Raw genomic sequence first — 19,619 nt, 5'->3', positions numbered from 1 at the left:
CACACACACACACACACACACACACACACACACACACACACACACACACACACACACACACACACAAAGTATGCAGGCCTCTATATGCCCTGTAACTTGAGCTTTTCTGTAGTCTAATACGTCAAGATCATGTATCTTTTCTGCTGTGGTGCATCTCTGAACTAGGGCTGGACGATATGGGCACACTGATTGTGTGCCAGCAGGAGGCGCTGTGAGAGCGGTGGAACTAACGGTTTCTCCAGTAATGGCTGTAAACAAAGCAGCTCCGCTCATGAACGCTACTTTATCAGATAAAAATGCCATCTAAACTATTCTGAAGACAGTAGGTTCCCTTCAGAGATACATTCATATAAAACACCCGCGACGCGTTTTGATTTTGAAACGTGCAGTGCTCATGTTTATTCAACGCCACAAATAAATCAATGTATGGGAAACACTGGTAATGTATATCGAAATATCGGAAATGTGTTTAAAAATCATATCACCGTTATTGAACAAAATTATATCGCGATACATATTGATATTGAATTATTGTCCAGCCCTACTCTGAACACCTTCATACAGTCTTTTTATGGGCTAATGTTCAAACAATATCCGTATGTGGGTGTGTCTGTGGGCGGGGCTCACCGCTGGCACCTCTATGTCCCAGAGAATGATGGGTGGGGCTGGAGGTGGGGCCAAGCTGCTCACCTGAGCGTCAGCACTAATGCAGCTTTTAACATCTGAACCTGGAGACAAGATCCATGTAAATGTCACACATAGACATTTTTACTGCTTTGTGACTCATGCATATGAAGTCCCACTTTATATAGATGCCATAAAATAATGCATAGGCCTACAAAAAAATTCAAAAGCCAGTTAATTCATTTCAATAATTTTTATAATTCAACAGGAGGATAACTGCATGAGTTTGGAAAATAATTGTTTCATGCACCTCTCAAGGCCTCCTCCTCTTCCTCTGTCACTCCGAGCATGCTGGGAGTCATTTTGCTCTCAATGCTGACTGTGTCTGCTTCTGTGGGGGTCATCAAAAACCCTTGGCCCTCCTTAGACAACTCTCTGGTGAGCCTTTCTACACCGGATGCATCCTCTGAAAAGCAGGAACCACACCCAGAATCATCTCCAACAGAAGCTCCTAAATGGCAGAGTAATTTTTCCCTGAATGAGCCCACGTCCTGAAGGGATACTCTGCTGTCGTCATCACCGCTGAATGATTCTTGAGCAGCATATAGAAATCCACCCTGTGGAGGTCTTGAAACACTAGCAAGCTCATGTGGTTCACTGGGTTCCTGGTTTTTCCAGTCCTCTGCCACTGCGTCTATGACCTGTTGGACCAGAACAGAACTGATCTTCCGCATGTTCTCCAGGTTCAGGCCTCTATCAGGGGAGAGATCAGACAGGCTGCTGCCATCATGACTGTCCAAGCTGACAGGACCTGACTGTTGTTCTGTTAAAGTGTGAGAGTTGATGGGAAGGCGGTTTGAAGACAGACAAACCGGATCAGACTCAAGCCCAGAGTCATCTTCACTAACTTCTCCACATTCTGGATGACCTTCACCAGCAATATTGTCCTTTTCTTGCTCAGTTCGGAGAGTCTCAGGGAAACGAACAGATACTTCTCCTTCTGGCTCGGGTCGAACTCCCTTGGTGAGGCCTATTTTGGATATGGTGCTGGTAAGATTTTTGATTTCAGAGGATCTTAAGATGCTGTGGTCCATGTTCAGGTCACTGTAAGAGAAGAAAATCAGAAACAGTCCGGTGTTTGTCTTCACTCTGGAAAAAGCAAATCTGTCTGTTTTTTGAAAGTGAATTACTTGGACTGGTCGAGATAAGTTTCAGCAAAATTTAGCATAAACCATGATTTGGAAACATTACTCCCACTGGTAAAAGGATGATTAGGGGTTCTGAAACATTTTTGCTGTCAAGGACTCCCGAATACGAGCCCCTTGCAATGGACCTCCATTCCCACAATAAAAAGACAGCTCTATATTACTATGAATAAAAACCCCATTTACACTGTGTGAGAAAAAATATTAAATGTAATATATATATATATATATATATATATAAGGCAACAAAATTAACTGACAGCATATATGAGATTATCATTTTCTGTGTTAAAAATACAGCTGTTGTAAAAGTGTGTATGTAAAACGTGCTACATAAACTGAAACTGAAGAAAATAATTAAATCACAAATATCATCATTATTTTTCTTTTAAAAAAGCAGAATAAAAAGAATAAAAAAAGTTACATATTTCATTAATATCTTAAGGGCCCTATGAATAAATGAAAGGAAAAATTGAAATCGCATCATATGACCCCTTTAATGTTTTAATTGTAAAATTTTTGTGGACTCCCTAGCATCATTTACGACCTCCTGTATGTCAAATTTACAGCTCAGATAACACTTATTTGTAGAGAAGAATTAATATAAGAAGATATTATCACCTAAAACTGTGGCTCACCAAGTATGCAACCTTTAAACAACAAGACACAACTCATGTATGGTCTGAACTACTGACCTTTCACCCAAAATACTGGAGTCAGCAGGGGAGGAGTGAACAGGGCTGCTGCTGTTCGAACAACACACGTTCTCTTTAGTCCAGAGAGGAGCTGTCGTCCTCCTCCTCCTAAAGCTGTACCAGCACCAGCTTAGCAGAGTCAACACAGAGACGGAGATCAGCGGCCTAAATGACAGCAGCATCCTCTTTCCACTGATCCCACTGAGAGAGAGAGAGATCGAGAGGTCAGCTACATCTAATAAGACCATGCCTAGTCTTCTTGAGTGGCAGCAGACTGTAAGGAGAGACGTCTGAGCTCAGAGGGGGAATGAGCTTTGACACCAACACTTCTGCAATAGAAGACTGAACCAGAGCAATCTCATTAGCAGCTCAAATATCCCAGCAACACATAATCGACAAATGCGGCGCTGTTAAATACAGCTGTCACCATGACATTCACCAAACATCTTGATTTCTGGCCACCCATGAGTATCAGTATCAATATTTTTTACAGTGTTAACAATTCAACTCAATACGAGGTTGATGTCAAGCTTACATTTATGTGTATGTGGAGAAGAATAACAAGAGGAATTTCAATATAGCACTAAGTGGCATATCCCAATATAGGTCATAATACACTAAAAAAACAATATTCAGGATAAAACTAGAACCTTCTAATCCCCAAACAAACTTTTTTACTGTATCGGTGAAAATAAAGCCATGGCAGCAAAGAGAAGTAGCTTTTGCAAAAAACATAAATGTGCCAATAATTCCTCTTGCGTATACAAGGATACAGATGAATCCTACTACTAAACTGACTCTTCAACACTTAGTATATTGTTGAATCAACTGCATTTTTATGGAATTGCAGTTAAATGAGTAGGACTAATAACATGCAGCCATCAAATTCAGAGGAAATATGAATTAAGTAATCTGTTCAAGTAAACGCAACTACTGAGTCTCAATCATTCTGTGATTTTAATAATTTGACAAATGGGCTTCACTACCCTATGGTCCCATTTGAGTAATGAGTTTACCTTTATGGGGTCAAAACGTGGTTGAAGTCAATTTTGGTTTTAATGTGAAAACATGTCAAAAACCAAATGATGCATTTAACTAATCAACACATGCGCCACCGAACAAACAAATCAGAAAGAGACCCTCATTTTACATAATTTCTCGAGTTTGTGCTTGATATCTTTCTGCTCACCTTGAGGTTCAGCAGCGTTGGCGTGTGCGTGACGTCACGGGAGCGCACGTGTGCTCGTGACAGCTATCATTAGCTCAGGTGATGTAAAACTTGACTCTAAACGATGTATTTCAATGCATATGCAAATATATTATTTACAATATTTAGTACAAAATTACGAAAAATAAATACTCTACAACAACCAATCACAGAAACAGAGTGAACAACGCTGAACAGGTAAAAACTGTTTCGATTGGTCTAAAGTGATTGAGAAAGGGTGTGGTCTGTTGGCAAGCGATCTCCCGCTCAAACTGACTGGCGGGAAACAGAGTCGGACTTGAAACGCTCCTGAGATTAATGCTGCACCATTAAAAACCAAGGTAAACTTTTATATTGCTGAGTTTAATTCACATTTTAATAACATATGTAAACAGAAGAAAAACCTTTATGTAATTGTTTTATCCCTATGAATGTGTAACAGCATTTTACACTTCACCCGAGATAGCACCCTTTTAATGTTTGCACCTTTTTACAGTCTATGGTTTGCACACAAGTTATTAATAATTTACCTTTACCGTTTAATTAAAAAAAATCCCTGTCAAGATTTATTTGGACAATTTACAGGGATTACAAGTATTTAAAAAGTACCAACTTATTATTTTGAAATATTATTGTTTTTACACGTAACATTTTATTTAGGATAAAATAAGTGTATAGATCCATTTACTCATTTACTTTAAAGAAACAGATAAGGAATCTACAGTAGTCTTCAGATGTGATTTATCTAAAGTGTGACCTTTTTATCAGCAAAATCAAAACAAGTTTTAAGACATAAACCACAATGATAAACAAACTGGACAGAAATGGACTTTATTAGTGTTGCATCTGTAAATATGAAATCAGATGATAACAATAGTGTATTATAAAGAGGGTCCAGAGGACACAACGATTTCGATCTTCAGTGCAACCCTCAATATTTCCTCCATGTTAATTGACATAATGCAGTGAGCATGATTGACAGTAATTCATATTTAATGTTGTACATATTCAGTAATTAACTGCTTTACAAAAAGCAAAATAATACAATGTCATAGTCACTTGTATTTACAGTGTAGTAAATATACTTTTCTATTTTTACACAATTTTTTTTACAGAGTTGAAGCTCTCAGCATAAAAAATGAAACAAAAGAGAACAATTATGTAAAATTTGCATAACCTCAAGTGCCGAAAGAGAAAAAAAATTCACTCTAGTGTTTGAAACATCCAACAATCTCTGCCATTACTAAAGTCATGTTCAACCCTTGACATTTCTCATGTTAAGACATACCAATATAAAAACGATTAGAAGAACAGAAAAAAATAAAATTGACCCCCACCCCACATACACAGATTTCAACATGTCTAAGAGTAAAAATGGCACCATTGTATATGGCAGGGGTGCCCAAACTCGGTCCTGGAGGGCCGGTGTCCTGAAGAGTTTAGCTCCAACCCCAAATAAACACAACTGAACCAGCTAATCAAGCTCTTACTAGACATACTAGAAACTTGAAGGCAGGTGTGTTGAGGCAAGTTGGAGCTAAACTCTGCAGGACACCGGCCCTCCAGGACCAAGTTTGGGCACCCCTGGTATATGGGGTAACGATAAAAGATTTCAAGCTTGGATTTCATTTGAGAGGAAAATAAAACAAAGATACAAACATCAGCACACAGGGCATAACATTTACTGTACATGACCAGTAAATAAAACCTGTTGTAGTCCAACAAACTCAAAACTGGATGGTACAGACTTGTGGAACCCAGAATGTTAAAGTTCACAAAGCAAAAGAAACAAAACATGTTGAGAAATAAGGCTCAAGTAAACTTTGAAAAAAGCACGAGAGTTGTCCCTAAAAAAAGCAAGTTTTTCAATCTCTTTTTGTTCAAGGGGCCATATATCATAGTGAAACCCAATGAGATCTTTGCTGTCTCCCCCCTTTTTTTTATATCTGAATGTTTTTTCAGCTGACAGCTGATTGTTATTTTTCCTGCAAAACTGCTTTTTTTTATACGCTAAATTACATTCAGTCTTAAAACTTTCCCCTCTAATCCAAAACTGACAGATCATAACACCACAAGAGCTGTAATAGATTGAGAAATAACAGCAAATACATTTCAGATAGATCAGGCCAATCAAAATTCAGAAATTCACACAAAGAAATTTGGTAAAGTAAGTGGGGTTTTGGACAGGGACCATAGTTTAGATGGATCAGCAACTTAACTCGTCTCTTACAAATATTTCCTCCTTGTACTATAAAATTTAAAGTCTATTAAAGGTTAATTCTTGCAGTACTGCATTAACGATTGTAAATTTTTGTTTTAGGGTACAGCTCACAAATTTTTGCTCATTAGCATTGACTTTCCAGGAAACAAAATCATTCTAAAAAGAAACGACCACAAAAGATACAAGTAAATAAAATCAAATACATCTGAACAAAAGAATGGCACTTGATTAATACTTTCATCTATTAAATTTAAGCCAGAAATTAGTGCTTTTAAACAATGTCTGTGATTCCAAAGTAAGAAAATAAAATTAAATAAAATAACCAAGTTAAAATTCTGTTATGCACAAACAAAACCAAAAACTTATTGGACTTCCTCCCATACTTTGTCAAACAGTGACTGGTTTTAAAAGAGGCGTTCAGTTTATTTTGATTCCTGGTAAACACGGCTGAACAGTTTCAAGAGAACCTAAAGATAACCGTAAATGGTGGGTTTAGCAGAAGTGAAGAGAAACTGCATAAAATGCAGCGCAATGTATGTCAGAGCTCCAGCAGAGGCTAAACCCTGCTGTGCTGTAGGTCTCATACGATCTTTTTGATACTAGGTCTTTTAAAGCTGCCGGTGCTGCGTTGTTTCTGGACCTGGCTGGCTGAACCGTGGCGTGTGCGTCCGCTAGCTGCCAGACCCGTGGTGGGGGACAGATCCACCTTCTCTTTATCGATTCCTGCTCAAAGCAAAAACATACATGCATAATTATACAAAGCTACAAACAAACAAAATGATTTTCTGAAGTGTCACGATATATAGCCTATATTTGAACAGTAATTTAAAGCTTTAAAGTGTAAAAGTTCAAATGAAGAGGGTGGATGACTTTTCAGTCATAATGTATTTTATGCCTTGGATGAGTTATGTATTTTATGTTTTTATTTATTCTTCTGTACAGCACTTTGGTCCACTTTTGTTTTAAAGTGCTTTATAAATAAAGTTGGATTGCTTGATTGATTGATGTAAGAAGTGACATAATCATGCTTGATCTGTGAAAAACAGTTGCTGAAAAACTCACAGTTGTTACAGAGAGCCAGTAAGAGTGAGAGGCACCTTAAAATAAGCAGTCTATACTGACCTGGTGCATGCAGGGAGGTGGCCAGTGAGGTCATTGAATTTGAGAGGTTGAGGTTGGCAGTGATGCTGAGCTGGCTCTGGACAGGTGGAGGGTATGGTGAGGTGGGTGTCCGCAGACCCTCCTCGCTCGTTTCCTCATCGATGCCGGGCAGATAGGTATCAATCAGTGCAACCAGAAACTTGACAATCAGCTCCGCATAGTCTGGGAACTGAGTTTGCTGTGGAACAGAGAGTAGCTCATGTTTCTGCAGATATTATCTAATCATATCATCTTTATCCTCTCATTAAATGTTCTAATTCTAAAACTGCAGTAAAGTAACTGATTATGATCAATGTTTTTCTCTGTTGCATTTTGAGAACAAATTCAGTGTCAAATACCTTAGAGAAAGGACCAGCAAACCTCCAGAGTCCATTAAACCCAAAAGCTGTAGAGGTAAGTAAAAGGTAAGTAAAAATGACCACTGACCACATTTTCAGCCACATTCACATCCTCTGATTGGACTGTTACACCCACTCATCAGACTCTGACGTTCACAGATCAGACTCTCACATCCACTGATCCTGCATTGCTCAAGCAGTGAAGATTATTTTGACTCTGTTCGATCATCAGATAAACCCCAAGGTTTAGACTCTGACAGCAGTTCTACACAAGTGTGCGTGTGTGGTAGAGATGTGTGCTGCTTTACTTTGCAGGTAGGATGTTTGGTACTGAGGTGGCGACTCTTCATGATAAACTACACTCTGCACAATTCCATGGACTGGGTTCAAAAGATTTGGGTCCTGACACAGCGACAACAAAGTATTAATCTTTGAGTCCAGGAGGTTGTGACTGAAACAAAAGTCAACATACAACAATGAGAGCCTCATCTCATCATTCTGTGTCAAATGTATTGAAGAGCAGGTGAGCTGCAGTTGGACTTACACAACAGGAAAGACTTTTGGGAAGACAACACTGGCCTCAGCTAGAAACTCATACAGGATCCTCTGCTCAAATTCATCTGATGTGTTTTTCACTTGAGTGGCCTGAAAAATCATTGAACAATACAGATGAGTCAAAAGTCAGAGGATGGAGGTTTGGATCAGTGTTTAAAGGAAATGGTAGTTGGCAGGGGGGTTTAAAAGGAAATGGCAGAGGAACAGAAAATGATAAAAAAAATTTTTTTTTACAAATATTTAAATTCTATATGCAAACTTATCTGTGAATGAGGAAGTGAAAAAAGGGTTCGAATTCATTCTGAGAAAGAAAGACATTACCAGCACAGTAAGAAGCAGTGCCTGGATTTTAGGATCTGTGAGAACTTCCTCATTAAGCAGGACATTGGACTCAGACACCGAGACCTTCCGCAGGTGGTGATGTGGCATTCTTGGGGTTTCTTTCAACAGGAAACAAAAAGTTATAAACCGATGCAAACATAGAGAATCATTTCACTTCTTTGTGACACTCACCAATTTCATATTCGTTTTCAGCAACTCTTCTCATCTTGGGCGGGGTTGTGATACCCGATTCCATTTCAGGCCTCTTCGGTGCTTTGCTGTCTGATATCAGGTGGTCAAAGCTTTTTCTGGTGTCTAAGAGAAAAATGTTAAGATCATTAAAACTAGGGATGCACGATATTGGATTTTTGCTGATATCTGATATGGCGATATTTTTCAAATAATTTTGGCTGATAGTTGATGCCGATACACATTTCCTTTTGTTTTGAAACAACACCAAGTCTCTCCTGTGCAGAAATTATAAACAAATTCTTTTTAATTTTGGTTAGTTTTGTGCAAAAACTTATTTGTTAGAACTAATAAATATTATTAAAGTTCTTTTTTTTAAAGAGAGTACATAGAAAGCTTTGAAAACAACTACAATAAAATCAATCTCTGCTGTTTTTTGTTTTTTTTGACAGATACAGATGAAACCTGAACATTTTATTTGTGGATTTAACATTAATAGATGGTCTAAAGCAAAAGAGCTGTAAAAATTCTAATAATCTTTTAGAGCTCCTTGTTTTGATAATCCATTTGAAAAAAATATTACATATTAATATTAAAATCACAGGTTTGTGATTTTTATTCATGTAAGCTATAGCTTCTGACCTATCAATCAAAACAGACTAATGTCATGATTTTATGACATTACAGCTTTATTTATACAAAAACACAAGTATCTAATGTTATAGGTGTATTTTACTTTTCATTTTATTACACGTAGGCCTACAGCGCCCCCCTAAATAAATAAAACACCTTACCGGATGGGCAATAGGGGAGGCTGCCGCACACGCTGCTAACTGTTTACTCTATCATGCAATGGATGTCATTCTGTATGTGCATTCTCAAATTAAATGTGGCAATCCAAAACAGTGAATCTAATCACCATTCAGGCAAAAGAATTCAAGAATGACCACACTGCTGACGTGATCTTATCGCTAGCACACCCAGAGCACATGTGAGTTACTCATCTTATCGGCAAGGCATATCAGCATACATTTTTTGCCGATGCAAATGTTTACATTTTTAGCCTTTATCGGCTGATTCTGATAACATTCCGATAATATCGTGCATCCCTAATTAAAACCACTAATACAAACTAAAGAAATAGTGAAAAGCATTAAGTTTACACAAAGTCACAATCTAGGACATTGTTTTCATAAAACAACATGGAGTTACCTAGAAGCTTCTTGGTGTTGACCTGGGAAGGTTGCCCCATGTCCAGGCTCATGGATTTGCGTGTTCGTGGGCTGATCTGCCCCACTATGGGGTACTGGGCCACCAAGTACCGTTCTGAGACTTTTGGGGATGCCCACAGCTGGCTTTCCTGCAGCGTTCTGGATGATAAAGATCATGCTTTATGAACTGGGAAGCAAAAGGTTTGTGTTTTACAAAAGATGATAGTATAAATTCACCCTAATCTGCTGTCTAGGTGGTACCTGCAGCTAGGATCTTCATGATGTAGGAAGTACGTATCCATGGGAACATTCTCCATGGTAACATCAGAGAGGAGCAACAACTTCCTGTGTTTCAGGCTGCAGCGGCTACGCACTTCCTCTGACACTGGGAGGAGAGCTATACAAATGCACATACACAAACGTTACTCACTCTACTGAACCCTAAATAACCAACATAAAGACACAAACCAAAGAAGACAGAGGAAAAAAGGGGAGATAGCAGTGGTTTCCTTACCTGCCAGATATGCAACGCTCTGTGTGTTCACCTCAAACTTATCACAGTTCAAGTGTTTTCCAACCAAAGCCAACAGCATGTGCAGGATCCGGATGGTGCGTGCCACTGTGGTGGGAGATGGGTGTCTGAACCCTGCCAAAATCAAACAGAAATGTGATAGTTTCCCAACAAACACACACAATGTTTAAATATTTTTGCATAAAACCCACTCAATACCTTTCAACAGGTGCCCGACCAAAGCAAAATTAAAGTTGGAGTTGAAGTTGAGACCAACAAAATGGTCCATCTGTTTACAGTGCCATTCCAGAGGCTGACGAATCTCCATAAAAACCTCCTCAGGACTCTGAGAGATAGACAAGACAAATCCTTTTGCCTTCACTAGGTCACTTTATATTTTTAAGTAGTTGTGTCATTAATGTGAGAATAGCATGCTACAATGTAAACTAAATGTCAACTTCACAAAAATCTTTAATTTTAAGTACTCAATAGCAAACGACTGGTTACCAAAGCTACTGTAGAATTACCTTATCTGGAAGTGTATTTGTCACTCATGATTCATTTATTCTGTAACTGAAGGTGGCCAATAATGGGTGGTTTCCAAGATAGCGTGGGCCTACGTATGTTTGTATATGTGCTGCAATTTGACATATGAGAGAGTGTTATATTAAAACCTTAACGTTGAAGACTCGCAGACTATCGAGTGTGTGTAGGTTTTGTTCCAGCAGAGCAGTTCCGGCTGAGTACAGATTCACCTCATCCAACTGCAGCACGGCCACTGCGACCCAGAATAGTGCTTTGTGCATTGGTGAGTCCTGAGTGACACCACACAGTTAAACAAGTCACACACACACACACACAGTCATATCTAGAAGAACACTGTAATTTGATACCTTGTTGAGCAGAGGCTGTAGTTTAGTGAGGGCAATGACGGTTGCTTCGATCAGCACCTGGCTGTTACAGTTATCAGGTCCCTTTAGGCAGCTCTCCAAACCCTAAGAAAAAAAAACACAGTTCTTCTTAAACGACAGAAAAGATTACTGAAAAGCTAGATGGCAACATCATCACCCAAGACGATCAGAACACACAGCATAGCACATCAAAATTTACTACTTTCTAGAGCAGAGCAATAACAGTACACAATACAGCTTATGGACTGTTCATGCTTCAAAGGAAGACTGACAGTGCAGACAGGTTCTGACCCGGTCGATGCTGAGTAGAGGGCTGGCCTTGCTCAGGATCCGTATGATTTGTTTAATTTGAGTATGTGTGACCCGTTTACTGATGCAACCAAATACCACAAGAGCCCGTGGCTGCAGGGACGGATTGTACTGAAATGCAAACCTGCACATTAAACACACACATACAAGTTCATCATGAATCTAACTTGAACACATACCAGTGAACTCAAACTTTAGTTTATTAGTAAATTATTTCAAAATTCATTTAAACAGAGCAGAGTTTACATACTTCTGTGCCAGATCGGTCCACTGGTCCAGCCATTTACAACCTGGAATGTCCCTCATACATGCCTAAACACAAAGGGAAAAACCCAGTCAAGCCATTTAGCACACTTTTACGTACGGCAAACAAAGAAATATATAGAGAAATGAAACAAACAGATGCATAACATTTGAGATTTATTTTAAGGTCTGAGTATAAAAAGTAAGTGTTTAAAGTAACTAAACAACCGTTTTCTGTGAACACAGCAGTTACTACTAACAGAACTGCTAGCACTTTCTTGAAGAAACACTGCAAAACCAACTTAAGGCAACACGTGAACAATAAATACAAAATGCTGTGCAAAGCAACAAAAATCTGATATTAAATAGCTATATGGAGTGGGGATTTTTGACCAATGACATTCTTTTTGGGTAAGGCTACCCAGTGCAAAGAAGAAATATAAACCAAAGTGCCCGAAAGGCTTTCCCTCAACACTAGTCTACTTAAAGGGATCATATGATGCGATTTCAATTTTTCCTTTCTCTTTGGAGTGATACAAGCTCTTGGTGCATAAAGAAGATCTGTAAAGTTGCAAAGACTAAAGTCTCAAATCCAAAGAGATATTCTTTATAAAAGTTAAGACTCGTCCACGCCCTCCTAAAACGCCTCGTTTAATGGTTTTATGTTTACGCGGCGCAATACGCAACGCAAAGCGTAAAAACACAGTATGAGTCATTATAATCAGTAATTATGTCCCCACTGGATGCAACAAATGCCTCGTTTATAATGAGTTTTATTGGTTTTGTCTCGTCGCGCCGGGACACATGGAAACACAGTATGGTAAGGGGCGTAACATTTCCGTCACACGCTTGAGGTATTCAGCCAATCACAACACACTGGATAGCTGGACAATCAGAGCACACCATGCTTTTCAGAATGATGAGCTTTGTAAAAATCGATGCGTTTCAGAAAGGCGGGGCATAGAGGAGAAACAATAATGTACATTGTGTGGAAAATAATGTGTTTTTTTAACCTTAAACCGCATAAACACATTGCATTACACCAAATAATGTTCGTTTTAGCAACATCATATGACCCCTTTAAGATGGAAGAAATGTGATTATTCACTTACTGCTTTACCACACCACACCTGCTTATGAAGTATAACATACCTCCATGATCTCCAGCAATGCCTCGGTAACTGTCTCCAGGGATGACAGAGCAAAGGTCTCTCTCTCGTATGAGCCCGGAGAGAACGAACGATCCCTGTAGCTGGAACGAAAGGCGATGACCGCAGCCGATTTGACCTTGCTGATGCCGAACAGCAGATAGAACTTTGGCAGGGAGAACTCTGTCAGACTTAGACGCAACACCTGCTTGGTCTCCTCTGCACAGCAGAAGAACAAGACACTTCAGTTATCAATAAATCACTGATCTATGAAAACATCTATCTAGGGCAAAAATGTCATCTTACCGCTGAAACTCAGCTGGGAGCATGTGCAGAGGGAGTGGATGATGTTGATAACCAGGCCATGCGTGGATGCCCGCAGCGAAAGAGGCCCCGTGGCCACCAGCAGGGTCACAACATGGAAGAGGTAGGGCAAGTGGGCGGCTACATCCAGAGAGTTGTTGAAGGACAGCATGAGCATGTACCTGGCCAGGATAGCGATATCATCCCACATCAGGTGCTGCTCCAATGTCGGTGTGGGTGATAGACACGTCTTATCGATGATTTTACACATCCGAATGATCACCTGTGGATCAGCATGAAGACAAAATTCAATTCCCATAAAACCCACGTTAAATTTAGATGAGAGAATTCCAGCGTCGTTATGGTAAACTAAAATTAAAAATAATAAAACTATTAAAAATCTGCTTCAGTAAATTAAATAAAGTTTACATAAAACAAAATAGAATGGTGAATATAACATATTTAACATTATATAAATAGAAGTTGAAAACCCCAAACTTAGAAATGCTTCCTTGGCAACTAACTGAAATAAGTTGAAGTACTAAAATTACTAAAACTAAAACTGAAATAAGGATACATAGGAAAAACAAAACTGATACAAAAATGAAAAAAGCATGAAATTACTAAAAATAAAATAAAAATAAATCTGAAAATAGAAAAATAGAAAACTTGCCATTTTAAATATGAATAAATAGTATAATCAATAAACAATACTAAAATATATAAGAATTTATCTATAAATATAAAAAATGTATATATAATAAAATATATAAAAATGTATATAAATACTACTAAAATAACAATGGAGAGCACAATACATAAAGGAATACTAAAGAAATAAAAAAACATATTTCCTGTTTCCCATTAACATAAAAACAGCTTTTAGGATTGTTCTGCTTGGAAATTAAGAATTTGTTTTAATTAAATATTCAGATGTTAAGTTTGTATGGTTCACAGAACCCAGCTGAGCACAATGAACCAACAAAAAGCCCATGACCTGAGCACAATCACTACCTCTCATGACAGAGAGAAACAGAAACAGATAAGGTGGTTAAAGAGAGTAAGAACAACAGCGAGAGAGAAATAAACCAACCAAACCACATTTGTGAGTCACACAGTGCTTCCATAATTACAGCTGTTGTTACAGAATCACATCATGTAACATCTTTTGCGTTGTTTTTTCACATGTTCAGAAACATTCTTAAAATTTGGACCTCAGCCTGTTCAAGTTTCTTCTGGTCTAAACGTAATGTTAGGAAAAACAGACTTCTAAAAGCTGAACTTACAAAGTGTGTGTGTGTGTGTGTGTGTGTGTGTGTGCATACACGTCACCTTGCTAGACACCAGTTTGACGTTACCAGAGGCCAAAGCCACTGCTGTGTCTGCCATCACTTCAGCTTTGATGGATCCGAGACCTCCTGTTGCACTGGTTTTAATAAAACTGTCCAGAACTACATCAAGTAGATCTGTTATCTGCAGACACAGGAAGCTACCATCAGCTCAACATAGACATGCTCTCTAAAGTGTAAGTATAAATCTTCAAGGAAGTGATGAAGTAATGAATATGACTAGGGAACTGCAAATAGCAATGCATTACTCTTCAATTACTCATGCCTTCAATGCATGTGTCACATAAGTCAAGTCAAGTCACCTTTATTTATATAGCGCTTTATACAATACAGATTGTGTCAAAGCAGCTTTACAGTGCAAAATACATTTCAGTTCTGTTACCTGTCCCAGGCTTCCCCAGATCTTGGCCTGAATGGATGGATACATCTGCTTTTCGTTGATTGTCATGGTAATGAGTTTGTCCAGAATGGCTGTGACTCGTTGACGCCTGGCATCATCGCTGTGCTTGCAGAAGCGTACCAGGTTCAGCAGCCAGGGAGTCATGTACTCCAAACACAGGTGCTTTAGTTCTATACCTGAATATACAGAGGAAAGATATTGGTTACCAGAACACTTCTTAACTCCATATTCTTATTTCCAGAGAAAGTATTAACACTCTTAAAAATAAAGGTTCTTTATTGGCATTTTTGGTTCCTTGAAGATCCTTTTACATCCATTGAACCTTTCAATTCTTTATAGTGGAAAAAGTTTCTTCAGATTGTTCTTCAAACTAAGAAAAAAAAATGGCTGTTTTAAGAACTATTGACTGAAAGGTTATTTGAAAATGTTTTTTCTATGGCACTGCTACAAAAACACCATTTTGGAAGCTTTATTTTTAAGTGTGTACTCTTGTAGACAACTGCAAACAGCAAATACACAATCAGTTTAAACATTTGTGGACTAATGATGCCTTCCAGTAGCAGTTTTAAGTAGGAACTTCCTAGGAGGATTTCAAGGCAAAACAGAGAATGCGACTAATGATCTGAAATGGCTGGAGGATCTCAAGGGTCTTTTGAGAGTTTAATTGAGGGCTTAATGGGGCACTAACTGGACTTGCTGAAGCCAGAGATACACTCCTCCAGGAACTCCAGGGTCAGGTGAGGCTCATTAGCTGCTAGAGTCTTGCTAATGGACACAATGAAGAGGGTGTTATTGGCAGGGATGCAGAGGCCGGAAGTCTCCAGCAGTTGGCCTTCAATCTTTAGGTTAAAGGTGCATGTTAAGGCACACAGGAGGTTGTAAGCTGCAGACCTTTAAACAAAACAGAGAGACAGAAATATTTAAGAATGTACACACTGGTAAACATCTGACCACTATTGATGGATTTAGGATAACTGATCACCTTAAACTGGGGTCAGAGCTGCCCAGGTTGAGGAGGGCGATGTTGAGAAGGGTCCCCGGAACATCTTTGGGCCTAATTTTGGTGTGCTGGGGAATGGAGTCAGGCTGAGAGAGCTCCCAACGTGTACGGATGTGGATAATCGAGTGAACTATGCTCTCACACTCCTGGTGCATGAAGGTTAACGGCGTGCCCTGGTTAGCAATGGTCAGTGTGAACTGATTTTCATCCACTAGGCAGATCTCCTCAATCTCTGAAGCATAGTAGATGTCGTTGAGGAAGACCGACTGACCCAAGACTCGCGTTCGTTCGGCTGAGGTCACCTGTACTGCTGTACTGCCCAACTGGAGAAAAGACAGAATCAAACATATTGAGACAAATAAAAAAAAGTGAAACCGAGCTGTATGAAGAGGTATTCATCTTTCTTCACACACCTTAATGGACACTTTGGTGTCTTTGTGGGCCAGTTTTAGGGCATTATGAAAGACCTTCAGGTCTTCTTCCAGTGCAAGAGTAGCTGCCGGAAGCTTCTGTTGCTCTGGTTCCACATACTCAGCCAGCCGTGCGGGCGAGTCAATGAACAGTAACTTCTTACTGCCCTTGAGGCCCGTCAGCAGTCTCTCATGATATTTGGTGTATTCTCGTACCCATGTGTTACAGTTATAGATGTAGATGGCAGCCACATTCTCGTAAGCAAATCCTGGAAAGACAACAAACCATTTGGAGAGGAAGTCGGTCTTGAAGCGGTTGCTCGGACCAGCATGCGTCAAGTCCACTACTAGCTCGTAGGGCTTGGCGTAGTATGGTTTGAGGGTGAGAAGGACGTGGTATATGAGTAAGTCCCCATTAATCTGTCCTGTCTTGAATCTGTGAGGGAGAGGAAAACAGACAAAATGGAAACAATGGCCTGCAAACCCACCGAATGCTGTTATTATTAGACTGATAACTAGAAAAAGGAAGTTTGTCAAGACAAACTTTGACGTACGCTTGACAAAGCCATCCATCCAAATTTTCAATGGTCATAAAAGCTTAAAGTGCCCCTATTATGGATTTTTGAAAATTACCTTTCATGCAGTGTGTAATACAGCTCTAAGTGAATGAAAACATCCTGCAAAGTTTTAAATCTGAAAGTGCACCATGTATGAAGTTATTATCTCTCAAAAGAAATAGTCGACTCTGAAACAGTGAAACGAGTTGTTTTTAAAACGAATCCCAAGCCGCTTCATGTTGACGTCAACATGAAACATTAGCATATTGCCCGCCCACTTGTTGGTCTTTTCGTGTGGGTCTGAATGAAAATCCAAATTCATTCTTTGTCACTAGGTAAAATTGGAGCGGTAAAAATAGCTGTTTCCCCGGTAACGGCTGTAAACAAAGCAGCACTGCGTTCACAAATGCTGCTTTATCAGGCATTACTGGCATGATGAAATGAAAATGAGATCAATCGACCAATCACCGCAGATTAGCGTCACACAAATAATAATAATAATAATAATTCATTACATTTATATAGCGCACTATACTGGGGTGTTTAGGACCCACGCAGACCACAGGGTGAGCACCCACTGCTGGCCTCACTAACACCTCTTCCAGCAGCAACCTAGTTTTCCCAGGAGGTCTCCCATCCCGGTACTGACCAGGCTCAGCCCTGCTTAGCTTCAGTGGGCAACCAGTCTTGGGCTACAGGGTGATATGGCTGCCTAATATGATGGTAAATCTAAGTGATATATTGCATTAAATTAATCTGCTGTACATGAAGAACTAAGCAAGAAAAAAGAATCCAACAATAAACATTCAAAAATAAAATTTCACATATACATATATATACATATATATATATATATATATATATATATATGAAATATCCTCCTCGGTAGAAATTAACTCAATAGAAATAGGACAGGGGCAGGGACATTCATTTGATTTTAAAGATAAATTTGTAGAAAAATGGTATGTAAATAATGGCTTATAACTTAAATTTTTTTAACAGAAAGTAAAATAACAAAACTTCTTATTTCTCTTATGTCTTGCAGAACCATGATAAGTCCCAGAACAGTTTATTTTGTATACTTTGCATTGCTCTTCGGAACGCCACCTGCTAAAGCCACAAATAAGAACAACACAACACCAGTCACATCAGTCAAAAGAACAGAAGACACAACTATGATAAATGACAAAAATGGCACACCACCAACATCCAACATTAACAGACAGACCACCGAACTAAACTCTGCAGCGACAACAAATAAACAATCAGTCTGCACTCAGGCCACTACTAAACCCAAGGAAGGACACTGTATTTTCTTTCTACCAACTGGTAAAGATAACCTGCAACTGATTGTGGTTGCTCTCACAGTGGGCTGCTTGGCATTGTTGCTGACCACACTGATATGTGCCTGCCAGGTTTGTCACCTGAGAGGAATTATCTCTAGTCTCCAGCATCGTTATGACAACATTGACCGACATGCCGTAAGAGAGAAGAGTGAATCGCCATGCAGGGATGAAGGCCAAGTGGACGGGCAGCCAACTGAGACCTGCCTTCTGCTATCAGAGGTCACCACAGCACAAGAGGAGAGTAAAGAGGATGAGGAGAACAAGACTGAGCCCTGCACTGAGCCGCCTGTGAAGGACACAAATGGAGACATCACACAAGAGAACAGTCTTGAGCCTGATGCAAAAGCACCAGAGAGCTCCGACACAGGGGTGTGATCATGATCAGACACTTAACAAATGGGTGTCACACAACTCCCCCGGTGGCATTTAAAGTCTGCACCTGCTTAAGCTTTAACTGTTATCTACTGCATAAGATTCAGGAAGAAGGTTTGAAATCTGAATGTATAAAATTATATATAAACAAAAGCACTGAAAATACTGCAAATAAGCCTTTGTCACTCTCAACATTGTTTTTCTTCATTTAGCCTATAACAATATTGTATGGCCATGTTTCAAATGTGTGCATTTATGTTGTCTGTATTTTAAATAATGTATCTGTATTTTGTTCACAATTGTAGCGTCTGGACCAATCAAAAACACAATTTTTCATTTGATTTAACAAATCAGTTATTCATTAGATTAACAAGTCGTCACAGACCCCTCACCCAATAGACTGGGTGCCAGGATGTCTGCGAATGACACCAGGCCCCCCCTGGTCCCCATGGCAACTAATGCTGATATCACTGGTTTTATGGCCCAGAGGAATGTGAGTAGAGAGAATCACTGCCTTTTCCATAGGAAGAGACACAATGCACAGTAGAAATGGACTTTTCTCTAATTAATTCATAGGAAAACCTTTCTTTGAATGAACACACATATCCTTCAGGTCATTGTGTATGTTGTCTTTGATATTTTATACTGTTTTATGCAGGCTTATGATGGAACCACTCGCTCCTGTCATCTTACCTATATGTAATCCTACCATGTTTAGTATCTATGAATTAGTCTTCTGATGATCTAAACGAGAGTGTATATTATATGTTGGTACATAGGCAATATATTAGTGTCCTGAGAATCTTTAGTAATTTCGATTCAAGTTCCATATGCAAATTACCATGCTTCCACACAAAGGGTCATAAAACTCCCCAGTATTTCCAAACTCCCGCTTGGGATTTCAGCCTTTCTCATTGGACAAGCCATCTTGAGAGGCGGGAATCTTCCGAGACCTTAAAAAGGCATCACACCAGGGACCCGCCCAGAGTCGGTGGTTCGGTTAGATTCTAAGATGAAGACATGAGCTAGAACG

General features: G+C 39.2%; 3 protein-coding genes across 7 annotated transcripts in view; 1 reads left to right on the top strand and 2 right to left on the bottom strand.

The window, feature by feature from the left end:
* Positions 1–3,895, bottom strand: part of akap1a (A kinase (PRKA) anchor protein 1a) — an 8,939-nt gene extending 5,044 nt beyond the window's left edge. The window contains exons 1-4 of one of the 4 annotated variants that reach the window (XM_016498261.1): positions 3,714–3,895; positions 2,525–2,725; positions 935–1,728; positions 628–728 (exon numbers count right to left, since the gene is read on the bottom strand). In XM_016498261.1, the coding sequence (XP_016353747.1) occupies positions 628–728; positions 935–1,728; positions 2,525–2,706 (1,077 nt within the window). In that variant the 5' untranslated portion in view covers positions 2,707–2,725; positions 3,714–3,895. Of the gene's footprint in view, positions 1–627; positions 729–934; positions 1,729–2,524; positions 2,727–3,540; positions 3,684–3,713 lie in introns of those variants that run through there. The other 3 variants (XM_016498257.1, XM_016498258.1, XM_016498259.1) reach the window with 3 other exon arrangements.
* A 1,429-nt stretch (positions 3,896–5,324) lies between these two features.
* LOC107697456 (neurofibromin-like) overlaps positions 5,325–19,619 on the bottom strand; it is a 59,117-nt gene continuing 44,822 nt past the window's right edge. For both annotated transcript variants that reach the window (XM_016498255.1, XM_016498256.1), the window contains 22 exons: positions 16,315–16,747; positions 15,884–16,224; positions 15,590–15,792; positions 14,884–15,077; positions 14,485–14,625; positions 13,156–13,435; positions 12,854–13,068; positions 11,709–11,770; positions 11,441–11,582; positions 11,132–11,233; positions 10,913–11,053; positions 10,458–10,584; positions 10,242–10,373; positions 9,989–10,124; positions 9,729–9,886; positions 8,520–8,642; positions 8,328–8,446; positions 7,996–8,096; positions 7,760–7,902; positions 7,452–7,498; positions 7,075–7,291; positions 5,325–6,675 (listed from right to left, as the gene is read on the bottom strand). In XM_016498255.1, coding sequence (XP_016353741.1) covers positions 6,533–6,675; positions 7,075–7,291; positions 7,452–7,498; positions 7,760–7,902; positions 7,996–8,096; positions 8,328–8,446; positions 8,520–8,642; positions 9,729–9,886; positions 9,989–10,124; positions 10,242–10,373; positions 10,458–10,584; positions 10,913–11,053; positions 11,132–11,233; positions 11,441–11,582; positions 11,709–11,770; positions 12,854–13,068; positions 13,156–13,435; positions 14,485–14,625; positions 14,884–15,077; positions 15,590–15,792; positions 15,884–16,224; positions 16,315–16,747 — 3,700 coding nt within the window. In that variant the 3' untranslated portion in view covers positions 5,325–6,532. The remainder of the gene's footprint in view (positions 6,676–7,074; positions 7,292–7,451; positions 7,499–7,759; positions 7,903–7,995; positions 8,097–8,327; positions 8,447–8,519; positions 8,643–9,728; positions 9,887–9,988; positions 10,125–10,241; positions 10,374–10,457; positions 10,585–10,912; positions 11,054–11,131; positions 11,234–11,440; positions 11,583–11,708; positions 11,771–12,853; positions 13,069–13,155; positions 13,436–14,484; positions 14,626–14,883; positions 15,078–15,589; positions 15,793–15,883; positions 16,225–16,314; positions 16,748–19,619) is intronic.
* Positions 17,887–18,865, top strand: LOC107697459 (uncharacterized). The gene has a single exon (XM_016498262.1). It carries the CDS (start codon positions 17,903–17,905, stop codon positions 18,587–18,589), a length of 687 nt encoding a protein of 228 aa, XP_016353748.1. The 5' UTR covers positions 17,887–17,902; the 3' UTR covers positions 18,590–18,865.

This window comes from Sinocyclocheilus anshuiensis, unplaced genomic scaffold (genome assembly GCF_001515605.1).
Source record: "Sinocyclocheilus anshuiensis isolate Anshui unplaced genomic scaffold, SAMN03320099.WGS_v1.1 scaffold939, whole genome shotgun sequence".
Taxonomy (NCBI): Eukaryota; Metazoa; Chordata; class Actinopteri; order Cypriniformes; family Cyprinidae; genus Sinocyclocheilus; species Sinocyclocheilus anshuiensis.
Note: the sequence above shows the minus strand (reverse complement) of the source record. Positions and strands in the feature narration are given on the sequence as shown.